We start from the raw sequence: 26,556 nt of genomic DNA on the forward strand, positions 1-26,556 counted from the left end.
AACTGAAGCATAGCATGGAGCCTTTATTAGGACAGGGGGGTGTGGGTTGATGATGGCACCCAGGGCAAGGAGAAGGGGCTGCCACTAGAATGGCAGAGGACCTGGGAGCCATCCACTGGGGACGGGAGTTAATGCTTGTTGGGGACAGGTGGAGGGATGCGGATATCCTGGCCTCTCTCCAGACGCCGTTCACAGTCAATCAGGTAGTTTACTCCATCGATGACCAGCTGCACCAGCTCCACCTGGATGATACTGACCCTTGATCTCTGCTTCCCACAACCTGACTCTCTTTAGCACTGATTTGCCTGCTCTGGGAACTCATTGCCAGTTTCCCCCCAGTCAACCTGAGTTTCATTTCAGATTCTGTTACATTCTTGAGGCTCACTCCTTGTCAAATCACCCCCTGCCCCACAGACCTATCCATAATCCCTGAGAATCTCACCTCTGACTTGCCCAGTCGGTCCAAATTAGAGATATCAAACACACTGCCTGTGGCAGCTGTGTCTACTCCTCCAGTTCCACGTTTTTGGAGTCTTAGGTTCTCGAGGATCTTTGGGAAGCGGCTATCCTAGAGGGGAGATAGACATTTGGGGGCAGGGTCAATAGAGGCTGAGACTGGTCCTCCCGGAAAGAGCCCTGAAGCTGCCCAGAGCTCTTTCCCTTGACTCTTGAGCTACAATGCCTGCTCCTTCCCAAAGCACACACTCCCTCTCCCACCCCACATGGCCACTTCCTCCCTCACACTCCTCTCTAGCCCCACAACTCCTTTACTTTGCTCAGCAGGGGCAGTTTGATGTGCACTCCTGCACGAAGTCCAGTGCCCAGGTTAGACGGACAGGTCAAGATGTATCCCAGGCGCTCATTCCACATGAACTCCCAGCCACGTTCCTGGATCAGCCGCTCCACCTGCGTGCACAAAGCCATTAGTGACATGTCAGAGCCGTGCAAACCCTCCCTTAGCTGGACCCATAGGAGCTCTAGAAATATGTCTAAAACCAAAGATTTGGGATGTGAAAGAATGACACTGCTTTTTTGTTGTTGGTGGTGGTGGAAATGGCTCATTATTATCATGCATAAAAGATATTTTTGATGTTGCAAGCCCATCATGATGAGATTGTGCAAAAATATCCTGTGTGGAAGAGGAGAAACTTTAGGGAATGATGTGCTAAGGATGATCTGGGGAGATGAACGGAGGTGGTAAACTGAACTGAGAAAGGATTGATTATTCAGGGAGTTCTGCATGCATTGACATCTTTACTTTGCTAATGAGCTAGAGCTTGGAAGAATTCTTTCAGCCAGAAAATGAGGGTGTAGGCTTTGCAACAGGAAGAGGCAAGAGAGCCTGTTAGCTGTGGAAAAAGAGAAAGCAGAGAGGTGAAAATGGAGCAGAAGAGCTGGACTCATACTTGTGGAGGGTGGGGGAGGAGTGTGGGAAGCGTGTTCTTGTTCCACTTAAACATCCCAATCATGAAGATGACTACTAGAGTTGAAGAGACTGGAGACCTGCCAGGGTAATGTTCGTGAAGACCACTACGTAACCTAAGGGGAACCCTGTTCATAGTTCAGAAAGAACCATGGCATGGGGGATATTATAATGCTGAACAAGAGGAAATCCTTCCATCTAGAATAACAACAACAGCTAACACTTGTGAACTTTTACTACGGGCCACACGCTTTTTATGTGTTATCTCACTTAATCCCTACCACTTAAATGTAGGAAGTCTTCTTACCCCAGTTTTACAGATGAGAATACTAAGACATATAAAAAGTACTTCCCTACCCACTTCAGTGGGTCAAAGATATGTTACTAAAGTCAAGATATGTTACCCATTACCTGCTAAAAATAATAGGAACCTCCCAGCTAAGACTCTAAAGGAAGGAGATTTCCCTTTACAAGTCCAAAACAGAACTGTATATATGAGGCCATACAATAAGGATTGGATTCATGGAAATTTCCAATCTAGACTCGAATATGGAGACCTAATTCCTATTGGACTGAGGATTCAGTTCAACCCCTTATGCAGAGCCACACAGTCTGGAACTTAACCCATTCCATCTTCTACCTTCTCTGTTTTCCCTCCCATTCAGCTTAAAATCTAGACACGCTACTTTAGTAAGAACGACAGAATCTAGAGTAAAGGCCTACCTTGGCTCAGAAATGGGTGATTACATGAGAATCACGAACATACCAACCCCTCACTCCCTATATCTGTCCAAGCTTAAACCTTCCCCTTATATCTGCACATTCCACAACACACCCCCCAGGCACTGACTCACCGTCTCAATTCCTTCTTTGCATTATTTGGCAACTGCTTTATTTACTTCCTTAGATTCCTGACATTCTCTCTTCCTATTCTTAGGATGACCATATACCCAGGTTTAGGTATACCTGGTCCATATATACCAGGACCATATACCCTGAACAGTTCTGATTTATCCCTATTATCCTACTAGAGTGATTGGTGGTAATCTCTTTCACTATGAAAAATGTCCTGGGTTGGTTGATAAATTATATCCTCCATCTACATATTCTAGTTTCTTCCTTAAGTCCTCCCACCTAGTTCCCTTATACATTCTTCTCCAACCTCTTTGAGGCCTCGGCAGAATCTTTCAAACACTTTCTTCATGTTGCCACCCTTCTCCATGGAGATGACCCGTGTATGATCCTCCTCATTCACCCAGATCAAGAAGCTCTTTTCATTGTTGTGCCTGAAGGCAGGAGAGAGGGAGGGACTGGAATTAAGAGGCAGGGAAAGGGAGAGATAGAGAAAAAAGGGGCATTTATAGGAGCCTGGGGTAAGCTAAGCCTCATACCAGATTCCACGCGCATCCGGCCAGTCTCGAGCCATTCCTGCTGCGGTCAATAATGGGGATACAGGCTTATCAAACAGGAAGTGGTCCTGAGGAGGTTTAAAGGGACTAGGGTTAAGAATCTATACAGTAGCCCCCGGGCTTCTCAGAGCCCATCGACCTCATCTGGCCCAGCCTCCTTTGATTCTCTTGTCTTTCCATCTGCCCCTCCTGCCCAGCTCCCTCTCAAAGCCTCTCACATCAATTAGCTGTTGCTGCTCAGCCTCTGTCATCTCACTGAGCCGATAGTAGCGTCCAGCCAGGTCACCCTTCAGGCCACTGAGCGCATCCACGACGACACGTTCCACTTCTCGTCGCTCTGCCCGAGTACAGGCTGGAGGCAGGCTGAGTCCCCGGATACTTCGACCAGTTCTGACTCTCGAGGACAATACATACCTCTCATCAAAGTAGCCAGAACGGATCTGGGGAATAGTAGAAATTAAGGTAAGTCACAGAAACAAGGTGGATGGGAGCTGAGGGCCTTGGGAAGGAGAGACCACAAGGACTAGAGGAGTCTTCATTGCCTGCACTGGAAGGACAGCCCATTGGGCAAGCACACCAACTGAAGGGGCATTCATTGTGAACCCTCCCCCACACTGCCCATCTTGGGGTGTGGCTGTTCTCAACGCTCGCTCCTCTCCACAGCGGCTGCTTCTTAACATACAAATCTTTCCCCACACTGAGACTTGAAAGCTCAGCAGTATAATGAGTATGAGTCAGGGAATAATTATGGTTGAAGGGACCAGAAAAAACAGTATGTTGTACAAAAGGCAATGCAAATCAGAAGTGGGATATTTGACCTACCTTGCTGGCATCCAGGTCGGTGGTATGTTTCATCGTTCGGGGGTCATATCCATTGTGTCGCTCTTGGATCACAGGATCAAACAGCTCAGCAAATACCTGCAGGGGAGTTGAGAGGAAGAAGGTGGTTAAGGAGAGGGAACTCCTTCCCAAGCTTTCGTTGTGGATTGATTTCACCGGGTCGGAAAACACGAGTATGGATGGTTCAGTCTTAAGGGAAAGTGAGGGGCTTCAGGGGGAAGGAACTGGGATTGCTGGGAATATGAACAGGATTTTACTGGGAAACTCTGGGGCCCCCTACCTCATAGGTCTCCTCATCACCAGCTACCATGCCCACAGTCTTGATGAAGGGGTGGCCAGGGTTGTCCACGCCAGTCTGGATACACTGATCTAGCGTCCAGCCAGTGGGTGTGGTCTTGTCGCAGAGCCGGGCATAGACTGCCGGGGTCAGGTGACTGGCCATGCAGTTGTTGTGCTTTCGGAGGTCTGGGTACTCAGCACTAGGGAGGGGGTACCCAGTAACCATGGAGGGAGGGCACAGGGGGCCTGGACCCAGTGCACTCAGCTAGGGGCATGCCTGGCTTTGCTCCTTGGGAGGAGGGGAGGCTAGAGCGGGACTAAACCTTGGTAATCTCATTAGGGACTTTCAGGATCTATTCTTTCCCAAGAGTTCTAGCTTCCTCTGGCTGGAGGCTCAGTTCTCCCATATCTGCTCGGTTCTTTTCTCCCATGGAAGCAGCATTAGGAATGGGGGAGGGGAAAGACTAAGGAGGGGAATTCAGGAAACCGGAGAGAACAGCAGGAAAGGGAGATGGAGGAGAGCGGAAAGGATAGTTCCTGGTCTCTCAATTAGGAATTTGAGCAGAGTAGGTGCAGCCAGAACTCGCAGGGCCAGAGCTGGCCTTGGGGCTGGGAACTGCGGATTCCAAGTCCCCAGGAATGCTTTCACCTTATGCTTTTGGCCTCCCCCCACAGCCACCCCAGTGAGGTTTCCAGACTGCACAGCGCCCCACTCCAGAACCTTTCGTGATTATACCCCTTCTCTATTGCCCAGATTCTCATCTCCACCCCTATCACCACCTGCCCGACCTTCCCCCCACCCCCCCCGTCCCCCGGAGCGCCTGAGACACTGATACCTCGGGGGATACAGCCTCCGTCGTTCACTGGCGGCTCGAACAGGTTCCGATCGGAGCAGAAACCCAGCGGCGAGAGACCCAGCTCCAGCCAAAGCCAGGAGCCTGAGCCCGGGGCGGGCAGACAGCAGACGAGAGAAGGGACCAGCCATGGCTTGAGGGTCTGCCTACGGAATCTCAGGGCAAGAGCTGCTGGCTCAGGGCAGGAGCCGCGAGGAGGGGGGCGATGCAGACAGGCTGAGAGCCGGAGCTGAGTGCGAGGCTGGAGCCGAAATGGGGCCTGGAGTGGAGGCTGGAGCGGGAGTGAAAGCCGGTACCGATCAGACTGCAGGAGAGGCGCAATGAGCTAGCGGCAGGCGGGCGCAGGAGAAGGCAGCGCTGCAGTCTCCAGGGGTGGGGCTCTTGCAGGCCCCGCCTTCCCGCCTGCCACCGCGCTAGGTGTGCGGGGGCAGAGGTAGGCACCACCCCCTTCCCGCAGGTAGATTAGGGAGACTGGCGATTTGCAGCCTTAGGCCCGGGAATGGGCCCACCTGAGGTGAGGCCGCCCAGATTTCAGCACCAAGTGGAGGACAGCACCCAAGGGGACCGGCGAAACCCTAACACCCTTCCCCTAAGCCTCTCGGTTTCATGGGAACCCTCCGTTCGTCGCCCCCTTGGGTGGAAGAGGGGGACATTGCCCAACCTGCTGTCGTTTTTTTTCGGCCTGCCTCTGCAACCTCTCTGTCTCCCCAGGGGAGGTGGCCTCGGGGAACCCGTGGCATAAACAGATACCAGGGGAAGACACACAGAGAAAGCACACAGGCAGAGACTGAGAAAGACAGTCTGCTGGCTCAAGGTCACCCCTTCCTTAGAACCAGGAAGAGCACCAAGGCTCCTCCCTGTCACACCTGTGCCAGTCTCCTTACAAGGTTATGGAAAGATTCCCTGAGAGACATCGGGGAAACACCAACTCTTACTCCATCTGTGCTGTCTTCCCCGCCCCCACCCCACCTTGCCCCCAGGTCTGAAGCCCTGCTGTGTCCTTCCCCCACGTCTCAGGATCCCCCACTTTTCCCCCCTCCTCCATCCTCCTCTCCATCTCTTACTTCACCTTTGATCTCTTCTCAGCGAATTTTCCAGGCTGGGACCTATTTGCTGATCACAGGACTCCCTCTGAGTATTCTCCGCAGGCTTGCCTACCTCCTGTTTGTGCTGGGCGTGGGGCTGGAGTTGGGCAGGGAATTTTGTTTCCTCCTCCTCCTTCTCCCCTCCTCTCTGTAGCTCCCAGTTCCTGAGCTGAAGGGGAGTGTAAGGAGAGGTGAAGGGTGTGGTGAGATGACGGGGTGTAGGAAGGGAACAGGCAGGCACAGGTCTCTAACCACCACATGTGTTTCCTCTCTTGGCTCCCTAATGCTGTTTAATCCAGAGTGTAAGGAGGAGGGGTGTCCAAGGGCAAAAGGGTCACCAAGGACTCTGCCTTCCTCCTGGTCCCTTCTCCTCCTCTCTCCTCACATGGTGCATATTCAGATTTGAGAGGGTTCTGTTCTTGATCTCCAAGTATGACTTGGGTGTGACTTGACCTTTGTCCTGGCAGAAGGAGAATGAATGCTTGGAGCTGAAATAGAAGTGTGAGCTTCAGTATGGAGGCTCAGTTAAGGTGGGGTAGGCATGGGGGCATTAGTCCAGTCTTTCAGCTATTTTGACGTATCCATAAGACAGTAAGAAATTTGTTCATCTTGAGTTTTTGAGAAAAAGAAATCCCCTTCACCTTGTCCTCTGGCCTCACTGATGAGACCCCATTCCATCCTTTTACTCTCATTTCATTCATTCCTCTCAGGCTTCCCTAGTGCTCCTTTTCCTGCCTTCCTCATCTGTGGGTATCCTTAGAAGCTAATCGCCTCTGTTCTCGGTCCATCAATTCCTTCTCCTGCTAAGAGAGTAATTATCAGGACTAGATGGAGTTCTGCAGTTGTGTTACCTGAAAACTGGGTTCACCTTTTGGTGGGTATCAAGCCATTAGACACAACCAAGGTAAAAAACAGAAGAAGGAAGGACTTATTACTTGCTGCAAGTAAGTGGAACCCTGGGTATCTCTCCCAAAGCAGTGTCTCCCCAAATGGCAAAGTTGGTGAATTTTTAAGCTATGGATACTTGTATACTCATAAAGAGGTGAGACCAAGCAGGACCCGAGGTAGGGGTCCTGGGCTTGGAAGTCTTACTGTGTCCCCCATTTCTTGATTGTTGGAAATAGGCTTCAGCCCCCAAGAACTTCCCTGGGTTCCAAAGGGTAGATCCAAATAGTCGCTAGTCAAGGAATGGAGGGGAAGCAGAAACAAAGAAGGAACAATAAAAAAACTAAACAATAACTAACAATAAAAAAACTAGTGCAGGTGAAACAGTTTACCTCAGATTGGGACTTGAACTCCTGTACCAGGACTCAAACGTAGCCAAAAGCCAGTCTGGGACTTGAACCCACATGGCCAGGATCCAAACCCAGCCAGAATCCATGGTCTTCCAACTGAAGTCACAGAACTGGTTTCAGGACTTAATGAGGCTCAGGTTCTTGATGTCTTATCGCAGAAAGAATTCAGGGAGAAACAAAGTGATAAGAAGTGGATTTATTCAGAGACAAACACAGTCCATTGAGTGTGGGCCTTCGGAAGAGGGCGAGTAAAGCCTCAAAATGTAGTGTGATTAGCTTTTAAGTGTTAGTCGCTCAGTTGTGTCGACTCTTTGCGACCCCTTGGACTGCAGCCTGCCAGGATCCTCTGTCCATGGAATTCTCCAGGCAAGAATACCGGAGTGGGTAGCCATTCCCTTCATCCAGGGGATCTTCCTAACCCAGGGATCGAACCCACGTCTCCCTCACTGCAGGCTGATTCTTTACCGTCTGAGCCACCAGGGGAGCACCGCCCTGGTTAGCTTTTATGGGCTGGGTAATTTCAAAGGCTAATGAATGAGAGGATTATTCCAACTATTTGGGGGGAGGGGGTGGAGATTTCCAGTCCTTGGGCTACCACCCACTTTTGCTCTTTGATGGTTGACCTTGGAACTGTCATGGCACCTCTGGGTGTGTCATTTAGCTTGCTGATGTGTTACAATGAGGGAGTGTATACTGAGGATCAAGGTCCAGGTCTCAGAGCAGACAGTCCATGTCTCAGTCCAGGTCTTAGGCAGTTGATTCTAATCAGTTTATGTTGTGACCCCAGGCTATGTCATTCTTTAAAGGTTGTGGCCCTGCCTCCTTCCCTTCTGTATAGCAGGGGCTTCCCTGGTGGCTCAGTGGTAAAGCATCTGCCTGCCAATGCAGGAGACATGGGTGGAAGGTCCCATCCCCCAGGTGGAAGATCCCTGGTCTGTGAAGATTCCACATGCTGCAGGACAACTAAGCCCAGGAGCTGCAACTACTGAAGCTCAGATGCTTTAGAGCCTGTGCTCTGCAGCAAGAGGTGGTAGGGGTGGGGGTTTAGTCGCTGAGTCATATCTGACCCTTAGATACAACCCCATGTAACTTGTAACCTGTCAGGCTCTAACCTGTCAGGCTCCTTTGTCCATGGGATTTCCCAGGAAAGAATATTGGAGTGGGTTGCCATTTCCTCCTCTAGGGCATCTTCCCGACCCAGGGATCAAACCCTCATTGGATTCTTTACTGCTGAGCCACCATTCCCTGGTGACCATGCAAGAGAGGCCACCACAATGAGAAGCCTGCACACTGCAACTAGAGAGTAACCCCTGCTGGCCACAACTAGAGAAAAACCCACATAGCAACGACGACCCAGCACAGCCAAATAAATTTTTTAAAATTATATATATATAAACTATAGTGCAGTTAAAGTAGGATCCTGGTTCCTCCTAAAGGAATATACATAACAATATGCTTAGTTCTACAGAAACAAAGCCTCCTCCCTTGCCAGTTACCTAGTGGCAAGTTGATTACACTGGACTCAATGAATCTGCTTGCCAATGCTGGGGACATGGGTTTGATCTTCCCTGGTTAGGAAGATCTCCTGGAGGAGGAAATGGCAACCCACTCCAGTATTAATGCCAGGAAAATCCCATCGACAGAGGAGCCTGGTGGGCTACAGTCCATGGGGTCGCAAAGAGTTGGACACAACTGAGTGACCGAGTACACACACAAGCCACCTCCCAACCCCGCCCCCAGGTGGAAGATGGTAACTTCAGGCTGAATAACAGATTCCTGGAGCACTGCCCTATTACCTCACCACTCACCAATCAGAGGAAAGTAACATGCCTGCAGCCCTCACCCGGAATTTTGCCTATAAAACCTTTTCTCCCCGAAAACCTTCGAAGCGTTTGGGGTTTGGGGGCACATGTCACCTGTTCTCTTTGCTTGGCCTTGCAATAAACCTTGGAGAAGGCAATAGCACCCCACTCCAGTACTCTTGCCTGGAAAATCCCATGGACGGAGGAGCCTGGTGGGCTGCAATCCATGGGGTCACTAGGAGTTGGACACGACTGAGCGACTTCACTTTCACTTTTCACTTTCATGCATTGGAGAAGGAAATGGCAACCCACTCCAGTATTCTTGCCTGGAGAATCCCAGGGATGGGGGAGCCTGGTGGGCTGCCGTCTATGGGGTCGCACAGAGTCGGACATGACTGAAGCGACTTAGCAGCAGCAGCAGCAGCAGCAGCAATAAACCTTTCTCTGTTCCAATCTCTGGCCTTTCAGTTTGGCCTCACAGAGCTTCCAGCACACAAACTTGCTTTGTAAAGGAACTTGGCATTGTCTTGACCAGGGAAACCTGAGTGAGGACGCAAAGATAACAATACAAACGCATGCAAAAGGCGTTCATATACTCAGTAGCCTGTGCGTTAGTTTCCAGTCCTACTCTCTCACAAGTGAGAAAAGAGAGGCTGAGGGAAATTCAGTGACTTGTCCAAGGCTGTACAGCTACCAAAGGCAAGAGAGCAAGCAATGTGTGGAGATAGGAGTTGACTTGTTCAGACTTCCAAGTCTGTCCATTTTATTGTCTCCTTCATAAATAAGTCTCTCGTCCATCTCTCAAATTTCTGATTTGTTTCTGTTTCTGTTTTTGTCTCCAGAACCACTTTCACTCTTCTGTTAACATTTGCAATGTACATTTATTGGATCCCTAGTGTGTTGAAAATCAGAGACATTACTCTGCTGACAAAAGTCCGTATAGTTAAGGCTATGGTCTTCCCAGTGGTCACATGCGATTGTGACAGCTGGACCATAAAGAAGGCAGAACACCAAAGAACTGATGCCTTTGAACTGTGGTGCTGGAGGACTCCTGAAAGTCCCTTGGACAGTAAGGAGAGCTAACCAGTCAATCTTAAGGGAGATCAACGCTAAATATTCACTGGAAGGACTGATGGTGAAGCTGAAGCTCCAGTATTTTGATCATCTGATGCTAACAGACAACTCACTGAAAAAGTCCCTGATGTTGGGGAAAACTGAAGGCAGAAGGAGAAGAGGGTGTCAGAGAATGAGATGGCTGGAGGGCATCACCGATGCAATGGACATGAACTTGGGCAAACTCCAGGAGATGGTGAGGGGAAGGGAGACCTGGCATGCTGCTGTCCGTGGGGTCACAAATAGTTTGGACACGACTGGGCGTGAACAACAACCACTACATCTATCATATCCCGTTTTATTTTACAAGACAAACAGAAGACCTGGTTTTGTCCTCAAGGAGGTGCAATGGCAACAGACTCTGCCTTTTTCTCTGCATCTTGCTTCTCCCCGCTGCCCCTCCCCCGCCCCTTCGTCTCTCTGGAAAGTCTCCGTCTAGACCAAGCATATGGAAGGTGGCGACGCAGTTAGAAATCGGAGAAAGCACGTCAGGTTGCACTTCCTCCCTAGGGCCACTAGAGGCCACCCGCCTCCGCGCAGAAGCGCCGGCCAACGCAGCCTGACTCCGCAGCCGGTGCGCGCCCTCCGCTGATTGGTGGCACCGAAGAGAAGTTGCGCTTTGATTGGGCCGCTGTCAGGTGTCGCTGCCGGCAGGTTCGGCTGCGCGAGCGCAGGGAGGCGGGTGAGTGAGGGCCCGGGGCGGTGGGGGAGTGGCTGGGGGCTGGGGGCGGTATCTGAGGGGGTGGGCTGGGTGGAGTGGGCTCCGTTGGTGCTGAGGGCCCTGGTTGGTAGTGGCCGGGGGGCCGCTCTGGGAAGGGAGGCAGCGGAGAGGCCTCAATGTCAACGAAGGGAGAGTGAGGCGGGGAAGGCGGGGGCGGGCAAAGGCTAGAGGAGTCAGGATGGGCGGTGGTAATCGGGACCGGGAGCGGAGTGAGGAGAGCGCAGAGGAGGGGGGTCCGCGGGAGAAGAGATGGGCGCGTGAGGTCTGCGTGAGGAAGAGGGGTCCTGCCGAGCCAGGGCGTCTGCAGGGAAGAGGGTCAGAGTGGGCAGGTCCGCATCGGGCGAGGTGGGAGTGGAGTCGGACCGGAGAGTCGGCTGGAGGAAGGGGGTTGTTGGAGAGAGGTGAGCCTGGAGGGCGCGTGGGGAGAGTGGCCCACAGACAGCCTGTGGGGGTGGGGGGTGGAAAGCACTGAGGGTTCCAAGTAAATTTGTTACCAAGTGCGGTGACTCATCGGGGTTTGAACCACTACCTAAGGCTGGGGAGGCAGTGAGGGAGAGGGTTAGTCGGATTGTTCATTGGATCAGTTGATCAGTGAGGGAGGAGAGCGCGGTAGTTCAGGGAGTCAAGGAAGAGTCGTTTTAGCAAGTAGGGAAAAGAAAGCGATATGAGGGAGTTGATACGGAGAACAAGGGCATCAGCACATTTCATCGGTGGCAGAAAAAGGGTATGTATGAATCATTCAAGTCTGCATCCAAAAACAACAACAACAACAACAACAACAAAAACCCCCACTGCATCAAGTAGGAACTGAGGGGGTCCACTGTTGAAGGAGACAATGTTGATGAGCTGAGGAGTTTTAACTGTGTTGGAAATATTTCTGCCTGGACTCTGTACTGACCTTTCTCTTTCACCACTAATGGGGCCCTGCAGCAAGTGCATGGTGGTTAAAGAAATTAGAGGACTAGGCAAGCAGCCCTAAATTCTAAGGGAGAAAGAAAACACAGTTTACCCTCCCTCAGTCGGTAAAGAATCTGCTCACAATTCAGGAGACCTGGGTTTGATTCCTGGGTCGGGAAGATCCCCTGGAGAAGGAAATGGCAACCCATTCCAGTATTCTTGCCTGGGAAATCCCACGAACAGAGGAGCCTGGCGGGCTACAGTCCATGGGGTCACAAAGAGTCGGACACGACTTAGGGACTAAACCACCTACCCTCCCTTCTGGGCTTCCCTGGTAGCTCAGCTGGTAAAGAATCTGCCTGCAATGCAGGAAGATTCCCCTGGAGAAGGGATAGGGGTATCCCCTCCAGTATTCTTGCCTGGAGAATTCCACGGATGGAGGAGCCTGTCAGGCTACAGTCCATAGGATCACAAAGAGTCAGAAGCGACTAAGCATAGCACAGCACCCTCCCTTCTATCACCTCTCTTAAAACCTGGGTCTTCTGTGTTGCAGGCAGATTCTTCAACATCTGAGCCACCAGGGAAACCACATCCCTTGTCTAGATCCAGTTTAACAGAGATGTTCCTGAGGAGATTGTGCCCCTGCCCCTCCCTCTCCTTACCTACTGTCTCCTCCCTCCCTCCCTCGCTCCTTTCCACATTGCCCTAGTAAGACTTGCCCTTTAGGCAACCGCAGAGTCTGAAGTTTTCTTTTGCAACAAAGTATTAGGAAAGAGAGAGGAGGAAGGGAAGAAGAGCAGGGAAACCAGCAGAGGCTGTTGGAACACCACGTTAAAGCCCAGCTTCTCCCAGAGGTACATCTAAATAAATCCTGGCTTATTTCATAGCTATTTCTGTCAGGCTTCTATTTTTGCTTTGTTAACTATGAATTTAGACCTTTCATGTTCCTTCAGCTCCACATTTGTGAACACATTTTCCTTTGCTATTCTATTACCATCTCTTGTTATAGAGTTAAAATAGAATTTCAAGAATGTGATAGTGTACATTCAGTAGCAAACCAGGAAGGGCTTGGTGGCAGGAAGTGTGAAGGGTTAGGAATCTTAGACATAGAAAAAGCTGTGCTTCAGAGAAAGGATAAAGCCTGCCACAAACTTTGGCTTGCTTAAACTGTACAGGGACCTTGAGAATGTCACAAGTCATGGAAACTGGGTCAGGTCACTAGAACGGAATTCAAAGAAATAGCCTGTAATCAGGAGGGGTGTGTATGTGTAAGACCAGCAGTGCACAACTGGAAATGTTAAGTCTAACAAGAGCATTGTCTGGTGGTGGAACAACAGAAAAAAGCAGGTGGTGAAGACTCGAAAGGTCAGGATATGTATAAAGATTAGCTGTGACTTTCTAATCAAAGCTTCAGAGTTCACTTGAAGTGTAAGGATTTAAAATAAAAATACAGAAAGGAGTTATTGAAGACTACTGTACAAGTCTATAAGTCATTCCGTTTACTTACAGAGTTTGTGGCTTTCATTAGATCCATTGGTCAGTATTTCTGAGAACTTTTGCAGAATGTAGAAAATTGCTGATATGACTCAGTTTCATTTTGGGAGAAAAGAATAACAGGTACTTGTATTCCCACGATTTAGTGCTAACAGATGTGTCTAATTATGTATGCAGTCATAAACATTTGTAGTATTTTTATTTGTACAAGTAAAATTGTCCTTCATGTATATTTCTGCAGTTTGCATTTGGAAGCTATTCATGTTTTATATAGCTTTGATTCATTTTTTAAAAATTGAGGGATAGTTAATTGACAATGTTGTGTTAGTTTCAGGTGTACAGCAAAATGATCCAGATATATATATACACACATACACACATATATATACTTTTTTCATATTCTTTTCCATTATAGGTTTTTTTATTTGTTTGTTTTTTGGCTGTACCAGGTCTTAGTTGCAGCACTCGGAATCTTTAGTTGTGGCATGTGGGATCTAGTTCCCTGACCAGGGATCAATCCTGGGCTACTTGCATTGCAAGCACAAGGTCTTAGGCACTGACCCACCAGGAAAGTCCCTTCATTATAGATTATTACAAGATATTGATATAGTTCCCTGTACTACACAGTTGGTCCTTGTTGTTTAGTTATTTTATATATAGTAGCGTGTATGGAGAAGGCAATGGCACCCCACTCCAGTACTCTTGCTTGGAAAATACCATGGACAGAGGAGCCTGGTAGGCTACAGTCCATGGGGTCACTAGGAGTTGGACATGACTGAGCGACTTCACTTTTCACTTTCATGCATTGGAGAAGGAAATGGCAACCCACTCCAGTGTTCTTGCCTGGAGAATCCCAGGGACGGTGGAGCCTGGTGGGCTGCCGTCTATGGGGTCGCACAGGGTTGGACACAACTGAAGTGACTTAGCAGTATAGCAGCAGCAGTGTGTACATCTTAATCTTAAAGCTCCTAATTTATCCCCCAATTTTCTCTTTTTCTGTGGGGAGGCAGGGCTGGGTTTTCTTTGCTTTTCTCTGGTTGTGGAGAGTGGGAGCTTGTCTCTGGTTGCAGTGTGATGGCTTCTCTTGTTGCAGAGCACAGGTTCTACGGCACACGGGCCTCTGCAGCTGTGGCCCATGGGCTCAGTAGCTGCGGTTCCCAGATTCTAGAGCACGGGCTCAATAGTTGTGGCCCACAGGCTCAGCTGCTCTTGAGTCACGTGGGATCTTCCTGGATTAGGGATTGAACCCAAGTCTCCTGCTTTGGCAGATGGATTCTTAACCACTAGATCACCAGAGAACCCTGCCCCTGATTCATTTTTAGTAATTGTTATTAGTCAACCATTTGTATATACTACATTATATTTATCATTCTTTAGTTTGAATTGTTCTTAGGTTTTACCCTTACCAACAGTAGGTCATGAATATTCTTGCACATGTCTTCTTACGTGGGAAAATTTCTCTGCGGGGGTTTCTCAGCCTCGGCACCACTCACATTTTGGACTGGACAGTTCTTTGTTGTGGAGGTATATGCTATGCCCTTTAGAATGTTTGGCAGCATCCTTGGCCTCTACTCAGTAGATGCCAATAGCACCTGCCGAGTTGTGATAACCAAAAGTGTCTCCTGACAGTTGTTTCTTGCACAGTATAATCACAGTTAGTTAAGAACCACTACTTCTATATGTGTACAAAAGTGGAACTTCCAGGTTGTTCTAATTCAATTTTAACTCTTAAGATATTACCAGAGCTTCCCAGGTGGCTCAGTGGCAAAGAATCTGCCTGCCAATGCAGGAGACACGGGTTCGATCCTTGATCTGGGAAGATCCCACATGCCACGGAGTGACAAAGCCCGCCCGTCACAACTGAACTCGTGCTCTAGAGCCCAGGAGCTGCACCTGCGGAGCCCACATGCAGCAGCTGCTGAAGCCCTTCCGCCGCAGAGCCCATGCTCCACGACGAGAAAAGCCTCTGCACTGAGAAGCCTGAACTGCAACTAGAGAGTAGCCCCCACTTGGTGCAGCTGGAGAAAAGCCCTCTCAGCAGGGAAGACCCAACACAGCCAAAACCAGATAAATAAAATTATTTTTTTTTAAAATATTCTCACTGATAATGGCTCTAGGTAGGTTTTTTTTTTTTTTCTCATTGTAACTTCTGTTATGATGGACCTTGGCCTAGACCAGCCTTGTGTCTGTGTACCCTGTGACAGCAGAGAGAAAACTGAAATTTCAGTTTGAGAATAGGTTGGGGCCTGTTGTATGGATGCCTGTATCCTCAATTTCCCAACTAGTACTAGACCTTTTTTCTTGAACAGATTTTCCGGAATTGGGTGTCTTTCTTTTAAGGTAAAGTAGGTGAAGGAGAGTCAGGGAAAAGGGATTTTAATGTTCTTATACAATGCTTAGAACATATGGTGCCCCCAATCAATCAATCAGTGTTTTTTTTTTTGAGTTAGTCCTTGGTAGGAAAGAAGATAGAGATGAAGAGCAAAAGCAACTGAGTTCTCTCATTCCTCTGCTCTTGAACTGTTGTTGTTCAGTCGCTAAGTCATTTCCAATTCTTTGTGACCCCCTGGACTGAAGCATGCCAGGCTTCCCTGTCCTTCACTATCTCCCGGAGATTGCACAAATTCATATCCAATGAGTTGGTGATGCCATGCAACCATCTCATCCTCTGTTACCCACTTCTCCTCCTGCCCTCAGTCTTTCCCAGCATCAGGGTCTTTTCCAGTGAGTCAGCTCTTCGCATCAGGTAGCCAAGGTATTGGAGCTTAGCTTCAGCATGCTTCAGCTTCAGCATCAGTCCTTCCAATGAATGTTGATTTCCTTTAGGATTGACTATTTTGATCTCCTTGCAGTCCAAGGGACTCCCAAGAGTCTTCTCCAGCACCACAATTCAAAAGCATCGATTCTTTGATGCTCAGCTTTCTTTATGGTCCGACTCTCACATCCGTATATGACTCCTGGAAAAACCATAGCTTTGACTTGACCGATCTTTGTCCGGCAAAGCAATGTCTCTGCTTTTTGCCGTTGGGAGGTAGAGGAAGGCTGGGAAGATTTCGAATGAATCTGAAGTTGAAATGTCATTCTAACCTTCTTTTCTGGTAGGAATTAACAGTGGCCCTCCATGAAGAACTACCTTTTCCATTTGCTGCTGGAGTTAATGATTTTTCCTGCTGGCAGAATCAGGGACATGCCAGCACGGTAAGGGTTAATCTTAAGGGTTAATCCAGTAATTCTCATCCCAGGCTCATGGTTGGGGGTGGAGTGAGCAGGGAGAAAAAAGGAAACCTTGATTTTCTCTCTTGGGGACCTTTAGTCATTGCCAGTCACAGCCCACGTGCCTCCTTCCCTGTTGATCCCGTCACTGTAGCTTTGTTTCCTGTTTCCCCTCGTAGTTCCCTCTTATTTTCTCTTCCCCCACCCCCCCACCCCCACCCACTACTGCGGGACTTGGTTTCTGAGCTAACGGGGATCCCCTCCATTTCAGGGCGGGATGAGTGGGTGCCCCGGCGGGGATGTGGTCACTGCCGGCCAGTGAGGGCGAGAGTGCCACAGCCCACTTCTTCCTCGGAGCTGGAGATGAGGGGCTGGGTACCCGTGGACTCGGCATGAGGCCGGAAGAGAGTGACAGCGAGCTCCTTGAGGATGAGGAGGATGAAGTGGTAAGACAGGGGGACATGATGTCACTTGGTGTTGGGACCCCCGCCATAGTGGAGATTCCTGTCACAAACAGGCCCTCTTGATGAAAGGGAAGGGCGGTGAAGACTGGTTAGACTGCCTCTCCTTGAAGCCCCTCTGTTTGTGCCCGCCTCCTGTTGGCTCATGATTATTGGTTCTCTGACTCTTCTGCCTGAGTACACATATCTCACTGTGGCAGGGGGAGGCCCTGCAGGAACCCCAGTCTAGGCCTGAGTTAGGAGACAGCCTTAACCCCCAAGTCCACAGTCCTGACAAGAAAATCTGCTCTAAGGAGATGATGAGGCAGTGTTCCCTGATAAAGGCGGTTCAGGTGAGAAGTTCCTGACAGCACTTCCTCCTGGTAGCCTCCTGAACCTCAGATCATTGTTGGCATCTGTGCTATGACCAAGAAATCCAAGTCCAAGCCAATGACCCAGATCCTAGAGCGCCTCTGTAGGTTTGACTACCTGACTGTTATCATCCTGGGAGAAGATGTGATCCTCAATGAACCTGTGGAAAACTGGCCATCCTGCCACTGCCTCATCTCCTTCCACTCCAAAGGTTGGTGTCTGTGAAGAAAAATGGGAAGGAGTGGTGTTGGGAATGCTGGACTGGGAAATGAGGCTCTCACTGTCAAATAAGACAAATAAGTCGTCCTCTCTTCCCGATGCTAGAGAACAGTGCAAAGGGATTTGCTTTTCCTACATCTTGGAGAAGTTGCTGGGGTTAGTTTAAAGCCCATATTCAAACCTCAGGACAGCTCTAAGGTTCTTCGGATCTCTGACATAATTGGTCTCTGGAAGGACCCTACAAGTAGTTTCTGTTTGGCTTTTTTCCTGATGAATTTTCTAGACTTGCGAAGTTGGGCAGGAGGATGAGTGCTGGGTTGGATGGGTTGTGGAGCTCAGTGGCAATGAATAGCTTTAACACGTTTCTCTGTTTCTCTTGCTGTTTTCTCACTGTTTCTCTCTTTCCTTCTTTCACCTCTCTATTTCCTCTCTCCATCCCAGGCTTTCCCCTGGACAAAGCTGTTGCTTACTCCAAGCTTCGAAACCCTTTTCTTATCAATGACCTGGCTATGCAGTATTACATCCAGGATAGGTACAGCTTTCTGTTGACTGGGGGGATGGGTGGCCCCGAGATCACGCCTGTTTTAGAGAACCCACTCTGGGAGGGGCAGGGTCAAACAAACATGCCGAATTGTTGTACCAAACCCTCTTGAGTTCTGTACATGGGTGTCTCCCAATTCCTGTGTGAATGAAATCCCTAGCCTCTCCCCTCGTCACCTGCCCCCACCTATCCCAGCTAATTTATTCGGGGGTAACAGGAGGGAGGTGTACCGGATCCTGCAGGAGGAGGGTATTGACCTGCCTCGATACGCTGTGCTCAACCGTGACCCTGCCCGGCCTGAGGGTGAGTACCTGGCCTTGTCCACTCCTACCCTGCCCCGCTTTCTGTGACTGAGTCCAGTTCTCCATTCTCTAGACAGCTATGTGCCACTTGTCTCTGTGAGGCTTTGGTTACTGGACTATGGGTAGAGCTAGAGCCATGGGTCTTTGGACAGAATCTGAGACCTCTTATATAGATGTTAGTTACTATATCTATTATTAAAGTATGGTCATAGAAATTTGAGGGTGATGGAGATTAAAATTCAGAGAAGTTGGGAGTGGGAAGCATTCTTGGGCCCTAGGAATGACCACACACCTACCTTTCAGAGTGCAACCTGATAGAGGGTGAAGACCAGGTGGAGGTAAATGGAGCCATCTTTCCCAAGCCCTTTGTGGAGAAGCCTGTGAGTGCAGAGGACCACAACGTTTACATCTACTACCCCAGCTCAGCTGGAGGAGGAAGCCAGCGCCTCTTCCGTAAGGTGTGGGAGACATCTGGGGAGGCAGAGAAGTAGATGAGCAAGAATGAAGTTGTGGGAAGGGAAGCTGGGAGACTTGGGGACAAGTTAGAGGCAACCTTTTTTTTTCTCCCCCTTCCTTTTTCTCCTGAAGATTGGCAGCCGAAGCAGTGTTTACTCTCCAGAGAGCAGCGTCCGAAAGACAGGCTCATACATCTATGAGGAGTTTATGCCAACAGATGGCACAGATGTCAAGGTTATGGTGGATACGGGGATTTAAGAGATTATAAATGTCTGAGTGGGGTGGGGTGCTTGTGAAGCAAGTAGAAGTGTAGGGAAGCAGGTATAGAAAATAAAGGGTGAGTGGGATTGGCTTTCATATGCAGCTGAAGATAAGGATTGGGGAAGTAGGTATTTATATTGTCACTATCAGAGCGAGGGCAAGGGTAATGTGGAAAATGGAATAATGTTGGTAAGTTATTTCTTAGTAAGGACTAGATGATAGTTTTAGGGTCCCATGGAGAAACTTTCATAATGATACTGAAGTTCCATCTCAGTAAAAAAAAAAAAAAGTCAGTCTTCTTGTTCTTAATACTCAGGGGATTTGTTTGTTTTGTTTATGTTTATTGGGAAACTAGCCTACAGACATGACGCTCATATTGCCTTCTCATATACAGGGTGAGCTGTGGGCATACTCAGTGATGCTATGTACCTGCAGGTGTACACAGTGGGGCCAGACTATGCCCATGCTGAAGCCAGAAAATCTCCAGCTTTGGATGGGAAGGTTGAACGAGACAGTGAGGGGAAAGAGATTCGATATCCAGTCATGCTGACCGCCATGGAAAAGCTGGTGGCCAGGAAAGTCTGCGTAGCTTTTAAGGTGAAGGGAGGCCCCTTGGTAGGGAGGTTGTGCAGGAGCAGGAGGGGTGCAGGGGAGGGGCTGTGGCATGAGGGAGAGGTTGGCGGGCGAAGCTGAGGAGGAAGCGTGTTCTCATCTTCCCTTCTCTCTTGTTCTCATCTTCCCTTCTTCCCCTTGCAGCAAACAGTTTGTGGTTTTGATCTCCTCCGTGCCAATGGTCACTCCTTTGTGTGTGATGTCAATGGCTTCAGTTTTGTCAAGAATTCAATGAAATACTATGATGATTGTGCCAAGATTCTAGGGTAAGGGACACAGTGGTCTGGGCTGGGGAGAATGGGCTTAAAGAGGAGAATAGCAAAGTTTTTACTTTAAAGATACCTTGTTTTGTTGAACTTTGCAGGTATTGTGTTTTTTTACCTTTTGAAGGTTTGTGGCAACCTTTGAGCAAGTCTATTTTCACCATTTTTCTAACAGCATTTCCTCACTTCATGTCTCTGTGTGACATTTTGGTAATTCTCACAGTATTTCCAGCGTTTTCATTGTTATTATGCTTGTCATAGTGATCTGTGATCAGTGATCTTTGATGTTACTGTTGCAAAAAGATTAGAACTTGCTGAAGGCTCAGATAATGGTTAGCACTTTTTAGCAGTAAATTATATTTTAATTAAGGTATGTATATTGTCTTTTTAGACATAACACTATTGCACACTTACTAGACTACGGTAACTTTCATATGCACTGCCAAACAAGAAAGCTCCTGTGACTCCCTTTATAGAGATATTCACTATATTGCAGTGGTCTAGAACTGAACTCTCAATGTCCCTGAGGTCTGCCTGTACTTTAAATGCTGTAAAAATGATTTAAAAGTGAAAAAGGAAAGTAGAGAAAGGGCTCCTCAACTCTCTTGCCTTCCCAACATGGCTCTCCCCAGAGGGAATTACTGTTAACTGTTTTAGACATAACAATATGTCTTTTTCTTCTGTATATAAACAGACTATTTATTGTACTAAATGTGATCATACCATAACACTGTCTTTCAACTTGACTTTTTAATATGTAAAACATTCAAAAATGTTTAGGGAATGATGGCTATGGTGAGTATCGGTATATTCACCATTGAGCTTAAGAAATAAAATATTAAGAATATAGTTGAGGGAATTCCCTGGCAGCCCAGGGGTTAGAACTTGGCTCTTTCACTGCTCAGGGCCCAGGTTCAATACCTGGTCACAGAACTAAGATCTTACAAGCTGTGTGGTGCAACCAAAAAAAAAAGCAAGCACATAGAATTGAAGCCCTTACATAATCCTTACTAATAACGTCCCCTCCCCTCCCACCCAGAGGTAAACACAGTCTTTATTACAAATACAGGGATTTTTTTGCATGTCTTTGGACTTTATATTAACATATCGTTAGGTTTTTTGAACTTCATTCAGATGTGTAGTTCTGGTTCATTCACGTTCATGTCGGTTCTTCATGTTTCTCCTTCTAGGAACACCATAATGCGGGAGCTTGCCCCGCAGTTCCAGATCCCGTGGTCCATCCCCATGGAGGCTGAGGACATTCCCATTGTCCCTACCACTTCCGGCACTATGTGAGCAAAAGTAAAAGTTAAAAATCTGGAGTAACCACTTAAGATATCTTAGACCAGTGGTCACTTCCTGCCCCTGTGCCCTCTGACCGGTGGAGCCTACCTGTATTCCTCATCTCAGACAGTCTTTCATGTGTTCTTTCACACGGCGAGTAGGATGAAATGGGTGGCGGTGTAGGGCGGCATGGGGAAGTGGCTCTAACAGGATTCCCTATCTTAGGATGGAACTTCGTTGTGTCATCGCAATCATTCGTCATGGGGATCGTACACCCAAGCAGAAGATGAAGATGGAGGTGACACACCCAAGGTAAAAAGCCGAGTGTACTAATCTAGACAAATAGGTTTTTGTAAAGGAAATGAGGAGAGGAACCTCCCAGAGGTTTTTGCCTTTCTTAACCCATACTGAAGCTTCTCCTCCTTTCTTCAGATTTTTTAGTCTATTTGAAAAACATGGTGGCTACAAGACAGGGAAATTAAAACTGAAGCGGCCAGAGCAGCTACAGGTAAGATGATGAATCTGGCTGGCAGGAGCAGTGCTATGAAAAGACAGAGGCCAGGATGAAAGCCTAGCCAGCCAAGACTTGGCCTCCTGCGTGGACACCCTATTATTTCCTCCAGGAGGTGCTGGACATCACACGGCTGCTATTGGCTGAACTGGAGAAAGAACCAGGTGGTGAGATCGAGGAGAAGACGGGGAAATTGGAGCAGTTAAAATCCGTGCTGGAGATGTGAGAAAGGGAGTAGGAAAAAGGGTGTCAATAGCCATAAGAATTGGGTGCTGGGGTAGAAAGCAAACTGTGAGTTTATCCTGCAGGTACGGTCACTTCTCAGGCATCAACCGGAAGGTGCAGTTGACTTACTACCCTCATGGAGTAAAAGCTTCTAATGAGGGGCAAGGTGAGACGTAACACTTCTTTCCTTTACCACTCACATCTTTTATTCTTGAACCCTTAGATGACCTCTCTCCCAAATTACCTTTCTGGACTCCTCAGAAGACTTAACATTTAGATGTCCCCACTGTTTTCCTTGTGCCTCCCCACTTTCTCAACAGTAAAGAATCTGCCTGCAGTGCAGGAGATGCTTGTTCGATCCCTGGGTCGAAAAGATCCCCTGGAGGAGGAAATGGGAACCCACTCCCATATTCTTGCCTGGGAAATCCCATGGACAGAGGAGCCTAGTGGGCTGCAGCCCATGGGGTTGCAAGAGTCAGACACCACTGAGCGACTAAGCACACACTGTTTTCCTGAGGTCTAGACCTGTTCACTCCCTCTTATTTCTGCAGATACACAGCGGGAGGCTCTGGCCCCATCCCTTCTGCTGGTACTGAAGTGGGGTGGAGAACTGACCCCAGCTGGCCGTGTTCAGGCTGAGGAGCTGGGGCGAGCTTTCCGCTGCATGTACCCTGGAGGACAGGGTGAGTATCTGGGCTCAGGGTGGGGAAGTGTAGATACATAGCAGGGCTGAGATAAGATGATTAGAGAGTAAGTTGAGGAAACAAAGGGACAGAGGTATTGGGGAGGTTAAAGGGGAAATGAGCATTCTTGGATGTGTATAGCCGTCCATTTCTGGTCTTCCCCTTTGGCCCCAGGTGACTATGCTGGCTTTCCCGGCTGTGGGCTGCTTCGTCTCCATAGCACTTTCCGCCACGATCTCAAGATTTACGCCTCTGATGAGGGCCGTGTCCAGATGACTGCCGCAGCCTTTGCTAAGGTGCTCACTCTAGTTCTCCCACAGTCCCAGCTTCCATTAGGTAGAGAAGCAGAGTTTGAGAACTAGTCAGGAAATTTCAGAGGATTTGTGTGCCAACTCAGAGGAGTTTCTGCTTGTGTATGACTGCATCCTATGCTACTGAGAATAATTAATGGGGTGGGCCCCTTGATCTGCACCCCAGCTCCCCCAGGCCAGCTCTCATTTGCTCTCTGGGACCATCGACGCCTAGGGGAAGTGGAGTAGAAGGAGAACTTGATAGACTTCGTGCTTTCCCTCCAGGGCCTTCTGGCTCTAGAAGGGGAGTTGACACCCATTTTGGTACAAATGGTGAAGAGCGCCAACATGAACGGGCTCTTGGACAGCGATGGGGATTCCCTGAGCAGCTGCCAGCACCGTGTGAAGGCTCGGCTACATCACATCCTGCAGCAGGACGCGCCCTTTGGCCCTGAGGATTACGATCAGGTCAGGCTGTCCCTATCTATGTGCCCGATACACCCCAATCCCAAATTCCTAGAATTTTAAATAATAGCAATCAGTAATGGTACTTACGATGTGCCAGGCACTGTTTCACATCCTTTCCATACATTCAGCCATTTAATCCTTACCCACCCTTTGAAGTAAGTATGGGTCCACAATCTGTCACCTAGAATTTTGAAAGTCAAAAAAGATTTTTATAACCTTGGCACCGAGATTCATTTGGCAGGGAAACCTTTTGGTCCAGTGGTTAAGAATCCGCCTGCCAATGCAGGGGACACAGATTCAGTCTCTGATCCAGGAAGATCCCATATGCCTCAGAGCTGCTAAATCCATGTGTCACTACTGCTGAGCCCGTGCTCTAGAGTCAGGGAACTGCACCTCCTGAGCCTGAGTGCTGCAGCTGTTGAAGCCTGCATGCCCTAGAGCCTGTGCTCTGAGACAGTAGAAGCCACCGCAGTGAGAAGCCCGTGCATCACAACCAGAGAGCAGACCCTACTCGCTACAGCTAGAGAAAGCCCAGCAACAGAGACCCAGCACAGCCAAAAATAAGTAAAAAAGAAGAGTAAAACCCAACATGATAAGACTCTTTCTAATCCCTAAAATAGGATTATTTCTGGCTCAGAGGTTAAAGCGTCCGCCTCCAATGCGGGAGACCTGGGTTCGATCCCCTGTGTCGGGAAGATCCCCTGGAGAAGGAAATGGCAATCCACTCCAGTATTCTTGCCTGGAGAATCCCATGGACGGAGAAGCCTAGTAGGTTACAGTCCACAGGGTCACAAAGAGTCGGACATGACTGAGCGACTTCACCTCACCTCACCTATGTAAAATAGTCATATACATTTTGCTACAGAAATAGAACAGTGTTTGGTTATGCCCTAGGCCCTGCTGGAGGTATTATCTAACATATGGCATATGCTCTGTACTAACTTTTTAAAGTCCAAAAAATTCTCAGTTCCAAAACACAGCTGATCCCAAGGATTTTCAATAAAATAATTTTTCAATTTGTCTATTGCTGTATTAAAAACCACCCCAAACTCAGTAACTTAAGACAAAAACCATTTTTATCTTCTCACTCACCATTCTAGGCTCAACTGGTCTTGCTTAGGGTCTTTCTTAAAGTTGCCCAGATGCTTAGGGTCTATTCTAGAGAACAGCATTTTCTGTGTTCTTCTCTGAGCAGGCCTCGAGAAAGGGCCAGGACCTTACTACCTTCTTTTCCAAGTCATTGCTCAATGTCAAGTCAAAAAATGCTAGGGCATCTTTTCCTTTTTCCCTTGCTACCCTTGGCCAGCAAGAATGGAACCTGTGAGGAGCAAGGTAGAATGAGTGCATTCTACCTGTGGTCTCCTCTCTCCGACCCCGTTCTTCACTGACTGGGACCATCCTACATGCTTGAGTTGGACTTAGTTCTGAGGCGGCATCTCTGCTCTAGGTTCAAGGTAGCATCTTGTTTAGAGGAATAACATAATGTCATTTCTATTATCCCCTCATGAAAACATTCTGTGGGGATTTGGGTTGAATCTTTATTCCCCAGCATTTTCTCTGAGTATTTTAGAACCCCCAAGAAGACCTAGATCTATTTTATTTCCTCTGGACTTCAAAACTTTTAAGATGACCCATTCTCAGGTAGCTGTGTGCTAGGCCAGTCCCCTCATTGGAACTGCTAGTGTTCCCAGAAGCCTGAGAATGCTTGTGGGAGCGAGCCGACAGACAGAGCTGGTTTGCTGACAGTCTCCGTGATGAGCACGCAGGAGCCTGGGCAGTTGGCACTGAGTCTGTCTTGCTCTCCATCTCTCCGTTCTCCACAGTTGGCTCCCACTGGAAGCACTTCCCTCCTCAGCTCCATGGCTGTTATCCAGAATCCTGTGAAGGTCTGTGATCAGGTATTTGACCTGATTGAAAACCTCACTCACCAGATCCGGGAACGGATGCAGGACCCCAAGTCTGTAGGTGGGTTCGAACACTACTGTCTTCTTTTCAGGGTTTTGGGTGTGGATGGGTTCTCAGGCCACTGCATGCCCTCTCCTACGTGTCTGAGACAGGTCATCCTCATCTCTCTGGCTCTGCTTCAGATGTGCCAGGGCCTTCGGTTAGAGGTAAAGCCTCTGGTTCTCTCTGACTGTCTGTCTGCCTTCCAGACCTGCAGCTCTACCACAGCGAGACACTAGAGCTGATGCTGCAGCGTTGGAGCAAGCTGGAGCGTGACTTCCGGCAGAAGAGTGGGCGCTATGACATCAGTAAGATCCCTGACATCTACGACTGTGTCAAGTATGATGTACAGCACAATGGGAGTCTGGGACTTCAAGGCACGGCAGAGCTGCTCCGTCTCTCTAAGGCGTTGGCCGATGTAGTCATTCCCCAGGTGTGTCTCATGGAAGGGATCGAGTCTGGGGCCAGGGGCACTGGGCAGGAAGGAGAGAAAAGGCAGAAGTGAAGCATGCTATGGGAACCAGGGGAAGGAAGCTAGAGAAGGAATTAGTTGAGTTGCTACAATCCTGGCTCTGAGGAAGCTGAAGAGGCTAACTAGGGAGAAACCTAGGGAGGAAGAATGTGGTGAACTGGGAAGAAACCCAAGATCCGAGGTGAACACAAGCATGACCTTGGGCCTGGGAGTATGAGGCGAGAAAAAAAAGAGATTTGTCAAGGTGCTTATTCCTGGCCTGTGGCCCCTAGGAATACGGGATCAGCCGGGAGGAGAAACTGGAAATTGCTGTGGGCTTCTGTCTCCCACTGTTGCGGAAGATACTGCTTGACCTGCAGAGAACCCACGAGGATGAGTCTGTCAACAAGCTGCATCCCCTGTGAGGGAGGGCTGGGCGGCGTGCTGGATGGAGGGAGGGGGTGTGTCAGGGAACTCTGGGGGAACCCAGGCCGGGACTGCTTGGGGAACCAAGAATGGAAGGGGGTTCTGGGATGGAAAGGAGAGAGGCTTTGAGGCGGGAGGAGGGAGTTTGTGGTGGGCCGGGAAGACAATGGGCTGACAGCGTGAGTGACCCAGCTGTTGTCTCAGGTACTCCCGAGGGGTGCTCTCTCCAGGCCGCCATGTTCGAACCCGTCTCTACTTTACCAGTGAAAGCCATGTGCACTCCCTACTGAGTGTCTTCCGCTATGGGGGACTTCTGGATGTAAGGATCTTCCTTCTTCCCTCAGCCCATGAGCTTCCTGTCCCAGCGTTCTTTTACTCTCCTC

General features: G+C 48.9%; 2 protein-coding genes across 11 annotated transcripts in view; one reads left to right on the top strand and one right to left on the bottom strand.

Moving 5' to 3' along the window:
* Nucleotides 1-3: 3 nt before the first annotated feature.
* CKMT1B (creatine kinase, mitochondrial 1B) lies at nt 4-6,095 on the bottom strand. Of its 4 annotated transcripts, none has more exons than XM_040256660.1 (10): nt 5,875-6,095; nt 4,788-5,109; nt 3,953-4,151; nt 3,655-3,750; nt 3,051-3,272; nt 2,815-2,900; nt 2,586-2,709; nt 772-906; nt 443-568; nt 4-242 (listed from the first exon to the last, which is right to left on the bottom strand). In XM_040256660.1, the coding sequence occupies exons 2-10, from the start codon at nt 4,934-4,936 to the stop codon at nt 129-131; spliced, it is 1,251 nt and encodes a 416-aa protein (XP_040112594.1). In that variant the 5' UTR covers nt 4,937-5,109; nt 5,875-6,095; the 3' UTR covers nt 4-128. The 4 variants fall into 4 exon arrangements, with proteins under 4 accessions (XP_040112594.1, XP_040112595.1, XP_040112596.1 ...); XM_040256661.1 differs by having other exon boundaries at nt 10-242; nt 5,964-6,077; XM_040256662.1 differs by having other exon boundaries at nt 10-242; nt 4,788-5,076; nt 5,875-6,058.
* A 4,611-nt stretch (nt 6,096-10,706) lies between these two features.
* PPIP5K1 (diphosphoinositol pentakisphosphate kinase 1) overlaps nt 10,707-26,556 on the top strand; it is a 40,284-nt gene continuing 24,434 nt past the window's right edge. For 5 of the 7 annotated variants that reach the window (XM_040256667.1, XM_040256664.1, XM_040256669.1 and 2 more), the window contains exons 1-22: nt 10,707-10,782; nt 16,315-16,410; nt 16,697-16,871; nt 17,253-17,448; nt 17,898-17,988; nt 18,215-18,300; nt 18,603-18,757; nt 18,888-18,989; nt 19,452-19,613; nt 19,773-19,894; nt 21,082-21,183; nt 21,401-21,487; nt 21,608-21,683; nt 21,799-21,908; nt 21,995-22,077; nt 22,463-22,594; nt 22,769-22,890; nt 23,170-23,352; nt 25,176-25,317; nt 25,506-25,729; nt 26,041-26,168; nt 26,378-26,492. In XM_040256667.1, coding sequence (XP_040112601.1) covers nt 16,725-16,871; nt 17,253-17,448; nt 17,898-17,988; nt 18,215-18,300; nt 18,603-18,757; nt 18,888-18,989; nt 19,452-19,613; nt 19,773-19,894; nt 21,082-21,183; nt 21,401-21,487; nt 21,608-21,683; nt 21,799-21,908; nt 21,995-22,077; nt 22,463-22,594; nt 22,769-22,890; nt 23,170-23,352; nt 25,176-25,317; nt 25,506-25,729; nt 26,041-26,168; nt 26,378-26,492 — 2,565 coding nt within the window. In that variant the 5' untranslated portion in view covers nt 10,707-10,782; nt 16,315-16,410; nt 16,697-16,724. Of the gene's footprint in view, nt 10,783-10,824; nt 11,546-16,314; nt 16,411-16,696; nt 16,872-17,252; nt 17,449-17,897; nt 17,989-18,214; nt 18,301-18,602; nt 18,758-18,887; nt 18,990-19,410; nt 19,614-19,772; nt 19,895-21,081; nt 21,184-21,400; nt 21,488-21,607; nt 21,684-21,798; nt 21,909-21,994; nt 22,078-22,462; nt 22,595-22,768; nt 22,891-23,169; nt 23,353-25,175; nt 25,318-25,505; nt 25,730-26,040; nt 26,169-26,377; nt 26,493-26,556 lie in introns of those variants that run through there. The other 2 variants (XM_040256665.1, XM_040256671.1) reach the window with 2 other exon arrangements.

The sequence above is a fragment of the Oryx dammah genome, unplaced genomic scaffold (genome assembly GCF_014754425.2).
Source record: "Oryx dammah isolate SB20612 unplaced genomic scaffold, SCBI_Odam_1.1 HiC_scaffold_16, whole genome shotgun sequence".
Taxonomy (NCBI): domain Eukaryota; kingdom Metazoa; phylum Chordata; class Mammalia; order Artiodactyla; family Bovidae; genus Oryx; species Oryx dammah.